Raw genomic sequence first — 7,243 nt, 5'->3', positions numbered from 1 at the left:
TCCCAACTATGGTTTTAGCCTTTGCTGGCTGTCAGGGCACACACCCTGACTAGCCCGGACCCGGACCCACGTCCGGACCCGCTTCCACCTGCTGCACTTCCTGCATGCGTGCACGCTCTGTGCGCCGCATGCTCCGGGCCCGGTTCCTACCCCTTCATGTGACTTCCGGGTATCCCCAGAAGTTTTGCTGATATTGTGGCCACTGTGGGAAGATGAGAAGTTAGCTTCCTTCTCATCTCCTTACCACAGTAGGCAAGTGTATTCTACATTGCCTTTATCTATTCATCTCCTTACCCACAGTAGTTGTGCCCTGGACAGGGCTGGTTACACCACAGGCTGTGGACCATAGGGGAGGGTCATGGGGACCCGGGAGTCGTCCCCTGACACTGGCACAATTGTGAGAAACTTTCCTATTGGATTCATCTTACTGATCATGACCTTGTTCTAGATCCGCCACATACTTGACTGTTATGTTGACACTGGAGAATACAACTCCAAGCTCAAGTTGGACAACAAATATGAGCACTGGTTCAAGATATACACAGATTGGATTAATGGCTGGGTTTCAGAATTTGGTGATTCTGCTTGGGAAAAAGTCGCCGAAAAATTTGTATCAGATGTCCTGTGAGTATTTCTGTTCTTTCTGTATCTACATCTCATTTGAACTCTTCCATGACCTTTAGTGATGAGTATCGTGAAGATGGATCACACAATGTGCCATTGCTGATACTTGATACTGATGGTGACATCGATGATTTGTGAGAGTGGGTGGGATTGACATAGTGACCATTTTGGCAGAATTTTGACGGTCTTGATTTCATTCTCTTGATTCCCCTCCCTCGATTATTTCCTGCTGTCTTGCGCCTTTCCATTTTCTTATTTTCTTGTGCTTTCCTACCTTGTCCTTTCCCATGTTCTCGCACTTTCCTCTTTTGAATGTGACTTCCAGACCAACAGAAAAACAAATATATATATATGTTCATCTGGACTAGGATGGGTGTCACAAGCTTAAAAACCCATGAGGCACAAAGTACTGGAAGCACCAGAAGTGCAGGGATTGTGTGTAATGAAGCTTAGAAGCATTAGAAGTGTCGGGAGTGCAGGAATCATGAATATGAGTCAAGCAAAGCTAGGAGAACTAGGAGAACCACCCCGCATGTTAGTGCTTCAAAGTGAGAGCTTGATTACGAAGTGGATGAATTGAGAGACCTTTATTAAAGCCAATCAGTTGGTTTGCTCACTTCAGACAGTTTAGATCCAATCAAATCCATTTGAAGTGCCCGATTTTGATTGAGGGAATTTGCTGATGTGATTACATGTTCCACAAGGAAATCTAGCGCAATTTCAGCTGTGTATCCATTCAATTTGGAGGGAAGGGAAAGCCACCAGTCACTGTCATCATCCAAGGCATGACAATTTAAAGCTTTCACTGCTTCCCAGTACTTGGGATACCAGCCACCCATCTCCCAGTCCATGATGCCCATTACTATGACGCCCTCCCTCTTGCACTGCACAATGATATTGTGAGGATGGAAATCACCATGTGCGAGGACAACACGATGATCATCGTGAAACTGAGCATGGAGCCACCGCAAGAACGTTGCAGACACACGATGAAGCGGTTTTCGAAGTAGTTGAAATCGTTCAAATTATGGATCAGTTTGCTGCTCACCCATTGAGTCGTATGGGTATCCCTGCATTTGGGGTCTGAGGATGGATTGCCAAACACTGTTCCTGGTGGGTGCTGTAGGAGAAATAATATTCAAAGAATAAAACAATGATCTATCAGAATAGTCAACGAACAGGTGACAAGTTCAGACGTTTAACAGATCTCATGATCTTTATGAGACTGGACAGACATTAGAAGATCATTATAAATTATCTACACCCATGTAGCATGAGATTTAATCTACTACAAGCATGCCTAGAACCTGGCATAGGTGTAATATTCAAAGAATATATCCCTACAACAAGAAAATAGCACATAGACAGCAGAATAAGAAGGAACATTGGGAAAGAAATGTGAATATCTCGGGAACCAGTAAACTTTTGACTGTAATCTTTTTACCATCTGGAAGAACTGTTTCTTAACTTTATCCACGGTTTTGTTTCATTCTAAAAGCTTCAAAACTGACGGAGATATTGCTCAAACGGCGAAACACCTTATAATTCATATATATTTATTTGCTAATTCTTACAAAAAGTAATGTGACTCAAGGGAAATATATTGGCGCCCGGAAGTCTGGCGGACCGAATACCATATGATAGAGTATTCCCCGGCGCGGACGGACAGTTTTTGATCGCATCAGAAGAGGAGAAAATGCTAAAAAACCGGATCTTGTATATTTTCCCATGATTCATCAAAACCTTTTGATTTTAAGCTCAAATAAATCGGAACAAAGGAATGATTGATGATCTGGATCTCGGATCATAAGCATGAAGTGATTCAGAAGTCCGCGGATCAGTTAATTAATTGGGAAGGCTCTAGAACATTAGTAATGATGCGGCTTCACAAAAAAGGGGTCAATTAGAGAACAGTCTAGAAAGTTCCTTTATAGCCAAGTCATTTCTAAAGATAACCGTTCATAATTAGGGCGGTGTAGAGCATAGCTTCAGCGCTACAAGATCCCGCTAAGATCGGCCCAAAAGACAAAGAAATGAATTACTTATTGCTGAGTCATGTCCTAAGTCCATTATTAAGCTTACACAGCCCAAGCCCCTATATCATTCTAGAACTATCTATAATACAAATGTAGCACATGTAACTAGTGTGAGGCATGGGAGTAGAGAGGTCTCTGAAAAGCATAAAAGGCCACCGCTTCTGCCCCCTCTCAAACCTCAGGTAGAAATAATTCTCCTCACCAGTGGTTGGTTCGTTTGCTCCAAAAGATAAAAGCAAATATTAGTTGTTAGCTAATATAAAACTAACACGTCACTCTAAGCGTGAGTTAGGGTCAGTTAGACACAGCTGAACAAAAGTGTCATAGTGAGAATTAGTGAGGTTGAAATGATCTCAACCACTTCAATTGGCCTTGGGGGTTTCCTGATGTTCTTTAGTTGAGGCCATGGTAATGAATATTTGAGAAGTTAGATAACTTTATTGAGAAGATCCGAGTATATAGAGTTAACTAGGTATGACCCTTAGGCTGGGCTCATAACCTGTTGTAATGTAGGGATTCCTGATAAGGCAATCCACTTACTTCAGCGGTTATACTTGCGAGACCAGAGGTAAGCTAGGAATTTGCTCAATGCATGTCTGTGCATATTTATACATACATGAAATGTATTACAATGATAATATACATAAAATAAACTGTTGTGCAAGCGCGCATACACAAGCACAGACTCAACAGGAATTCTCTTACTTACATTTGATCACACTGTAATACACAGAGCACACCAAGTGAGGAAGGGTCAACATTGTGACCAGGAATAGATGTTCTTGCACCATCACTCTCAGAACATGCATCTCATACTTGTTCCCGAGAAGCTGTGAAAGGCGTTCTTGAACACGTCCTTTCATATCCACCCGATGCAGGATATTTGGTAGATGCAGCGACATGTCCAGCTTTCCTTCCTTTCCTGCCTCTCTTGCCTTCTCCACAGCATGCTCCACAATATCATACTCTGATACTCTTGATGCTGGAGGATAACTCAACTTGGCAATGATGTTCGTCCCAGGCCATTGCTCAGAAGAACCTCCTATAACTTTCGTGCCCTGTCCAAGCAATGTCCCACACGAATGCCCCGGAAGATTCCGGTGACTCGTGACTTCAACACCCCAGAGGTGATATCATTTCCTTTTACAGAAAAAACCGCACACCTAATTTGGATGAATGACACAGGTGGGTCTCGTGATGATCCAACATGAGGCAACTCACTGCCAATACAATCGCTTGTATTGATTTTGGATCATCACGAGACCCGCCTGTGTCATTCATCCAAAGGTGGTTCTCCATATCACATGGGCGGGTGCTATTGGAATAGAAGGTCAACAGTTAGGATATATATCATTTTCCTGCCGAATACATTATCTGGCTTTGACACAAAATTCTTGTATTACTACCAATCTGTCATCAAACAGGTAATATGAGCAAGCACAGGGCAAGCACAAGCACCTCAATTGAATGAACCGCCACACCGCACTTTAGGCGCGTATTGTACATCTACACAATATTATTGAAATTGTGCGATCAAGCGATGATTGAGGTTGATGCGCTCAACTCGAATTTGTTATACCGGTCCAAAATACCTTCTGTTTTCGACAGTCTCTTCACAATGAGACTTTCTGAACTTGACCACTGTTTGAAATGCACTAACGTTACTGCTCGTGGTTCGCTAGTTTGCCGACGCGTCGGGACGAGTTTCCCCCGCATAATATTTCGGGTCGGTGCACCTTCCGTGCACAGTGGCAATTCTCCAAGCCCCTTCCCAATGAATCAAAGCAGCGCGCTGGGACGTTGGGTAGTGCGAGCGCCAGCGAGTTACCGCACTTCTCGAGGCTTAATTGTCTTATCCCTTGCTCGTGTCATGGACCATATCGTCAACAAGAAGGAGAGTTGTGTGCTCAGTGACGCGCCAATAGTCCTCCCAGTAATTAAGGCACTTGCTTCATGTGCAAAGTGCCTCATAGCCGTACGACAGTGGCAAATGAATCGGGATAAGGGGGATCCAGGAGTTATCCATCCTTTATGCCGTTGAGAGGGGTTATCATCACGCATGTGAGAGACAGCACAGAAGTGCATCTCAACCGCTGAGCGGCAGCCAGGGCATGGCGGACATTCCGTTCGGAGGGTCGCAAGGCAGCGTGGCGGGATATGATCTTGCGTTGACGAGGAGTTTTGCCGTGAGTTGAGGCGAGCGCGAGAGGAACTTGGCTGTCCTGACCACGCAGGATCTAAGGATGTGGATGGGCCCTTGGTCGATTGATGGGGGTGAAGAGTAAACGTAGGGATAAATGGCGACGTCGCATCCCCGCGTTCCGAAGCGAGGAGAGGGGAGAGGGGGGATAGCGAGCGAGGAGGTGAAAAAGTCGAGGAACCCGTATTGGGCCGCAGCATCCCTATAAGGTACAGAAATCCAACAGAACGGAGGAGTGCCCGAGCGCGTCTCATGTCCATCTCATCTGGTATATTCGAGCCCCCCCGGGCGTCTCTTGCAGTGGAGAGCGCTCTCGAAGTTAGCATCACTATATCAGGGATCCTAGGTCGACTTTGCGCTTGGTATGCTGAGTGCCACCTCAGAAAGCATTCACGATGGGCGACATGTTTCGTTGGGGCAACAGTACAAAATGCCTCGAGCGGGCCGAGGTTCTCTCCGGCAGTCATAGACACGGTCGTCGACGGTGGTGGTCCTTGTGCTTCTGAATCACTCATCACGGACGAAAGACTTGTGACAGACTGTGACATGTCATTCTGCCCAGAACAAATCATGCAGTCCAGCTGGTCTTCAGCATCATCGTATATTGAACTTGATGATGGGGGCGGCCTCGGAAGTCGAATACCTCTGACGATGACGGGGCCTGAATATACGCCATCCTTGGCGTCCCGGTATTTACGGTAATAAGCCACGCAGCACGCAACAATCACCCTTTCGAGCTCCCTCAATAAGCAGAGGAGGAAGCACAATAAAAGAACTCTGGTCCAACGGCAATTTCGCATGTCGGAAGGCCTTGGTAACGGAATAGTGGTCAATAGAGGAGTGAGGAGGAATGGCAATACGGGTTTGCTCTGTAGGGAACGAAGGGCGCCCACGGCGGTCTGTACATCATGTTAGTATATTTCCATACATGAGCGGCACTGTGAGAATATACCGTGATGTCAATGATGCCTAAAGCCCGTCTTTCAACGTCATCCATTCTTCTACCTTTTCGATGTAACCATTGGGAGAACCAATACCCGGAGCTAGCTTCGCCTTCGCCCTCATCGCTATCCACGGCATTCAAGATCGCCAATAATTGTGTTTCTGGAGCCGATGCAGCAGAAACAGAGTATCGTAACATGGAATAACCCTCAACCCATGATGACAAGGCGAACGAGAACGCAGCGACCCGCAGGGAATGGTACGATGGCGGTTTAACCGCGTCGAGCACTGAAGTCTGAATGTTCGCCATGGGGATCAGCGTAGGGAGCCAAAAGAAATATTTTGGACACCGTCACATGTCACTTCCCCACCATTTATTTATATCGTTATTTCTTACTATCTTATGATCCCAGCCTCTACTAAAGTAATTTCTTCTCTCCTGCACAATACTCATGCATGCCACTCACTGTTCGAGTACGGCAGCCAGGCTAGGAGGGAGATAGACATAAGACTGTGTTGGAATATCAACAATCGGTTCCGACGACGGAGTGGCGAGGACGGGATTGATTGTTGGTGGCGAAAGTGAGGTTTGGGGAATTGTTCCTTACACCCCCATTTTCAGCCTAATCAACCAGGATCCAGGCCTCGATTTTGCGTTGCCATACATACCCTAAGGGGTCCCCTACTGTGGGGGCCCCCCAAGGGCCCCCGACCAATTTGACAATGACCGCGGGGGTCTGGGGGCCCCCAATCTAAATCAGTAACTAACACGGTGTAGAGGTGGCCCCTTGGGGGCCCCCAATGTAGATAACCAGCGATGTCCACCATGTAAACAGTAGAAGAATTAACCACTGAATTGTGAATCATCAACGCTTTGTATGATACATTATCGCATTCATCTTGTCAGCAAGAAACCATTTATGTGCAGATTATAATAAAATTACAAAGCAAACAACTTCGCCAGTTGGTCTGCCCATACATTCCCCCTCACACCGGAATGAGACAGACACAACTGTACCACAACTTCAACACTGCTCCGACAGCACAATAGATTACCGATTATTTTCCTAAACCTCCTGCTATATGGCCACTGTTACAGGGATGGGTTCCGGGGAACCCAACCTGAGCCGTTCTGCTCACAGACGGAGGTGGCTGCATAGCCGTTGAAGGGAGAGCAGGAGGAGATCTGAGGCTGGGTGTACTAACAGTGTCAAAAACCCCGAACAAGGCTAATGTGCATGAGTCTGAATGCAGGCAGGGCTCAACTAGAGGGGGTCCGAGAGCTCCGGTAGTGAACCGAAGCTTCTCCAGGAAGCCCAGGTCTGCTGGGTGGTACAAGAGGCTCTAAGAAGGACACGGCCTCAGCGACTCGGAGGGAGCGCTGTGCCTCCATTACGTCTCAGTTAGTCCTTATATTTCATGTGTCTGAGGTATCTTGTAG

General features: G+C 46.4%; 2 protein-coding genes across 2 annotated transcripts; one reads left to right on the top strand and one right to left on the bottom strand.

Annotated features, from left to right (window-relative positions):
• Positions 1-358: 358 nt before the first annotated feature.
• EI90DRAFT_3118374 (uncharacterized protein) lies at positions 359-762 on the top strand (the record flags this gene model as incomplete). The annotated part of the gene is made up of 3 exons (XM_039063097.1): positions 359-397; positions 449-624; positions 684-762. The coding sequence occupies 3 exons, from the start codon at positions 359-361 to the stop codon at positions 760-762; spliced, it is 294 nt and encodes a 97-aa protein (XP_038920170.1).
• A 3,228-nt stretch (positions 763-3,990) lies between these two features.
• Positions 3,991-6,147, bottom strand: EI90DRAFT_3041021 (uncharacterized protein). The gene is made up of 2 exons (XM_039059057.1): positions 5,813-6,147; positions 3,991-5,759 (listed from the first exon to the last, which is right to left on the bottom strand). Exons 1-2 carry the CDS (start codon positions 6,110-6,112, stop codon positions 4,485-4,487), a joined length of 1,575 nt encoding a protein of 524 aa, XP_038920169.1. The 5' UTR covers positions 6,113-6,147; the 3' UTR covers positions 3,991-4,484.
• Positions 6,148-7,243: the final 1,096 nt, after the last annotated feature.

Source organism: Cantharellus anzutake, assembly GCF_015039405.1.
Source record: "Cantharellus anzutake strain C23 chromosome Unknown EI90scaffold_8, whole genome shotgun sequence".
In the NCBI taxonomy this organism is placed as follows: domain Eukaryota; kingdom Fungi; phylum Basidiomycota; class Agaricomycetes; order Cantharellales; family Hydnaceae; genus Cantharellus; species Cantharellus anzutake.
The sequence above is the reverse complement of the archived record's forward strand: the minus strand, read 5'-3'. Positions and strand labels throughout refer to the sequence as shown.

What these genes read in the sequence shown, in the direction of transcription:
- EI90DRAFT_3041021 (XM_039059057.1), bottom strand. Translation starts at nt 6,112, where the DNA reads ATGGCGAACATTCAGACTTCAGTGCTCGACGCGGTTAAACCGCCATCG. An exon ending in TAGGCATCATTGACATCACG is followed by an intron (nt 5,760 to 5,812) that starts GTATATTCTCAC and finishes CATGATGTACAG; the next exon opens with ACCGCCGTGGGCGCCCTTCG.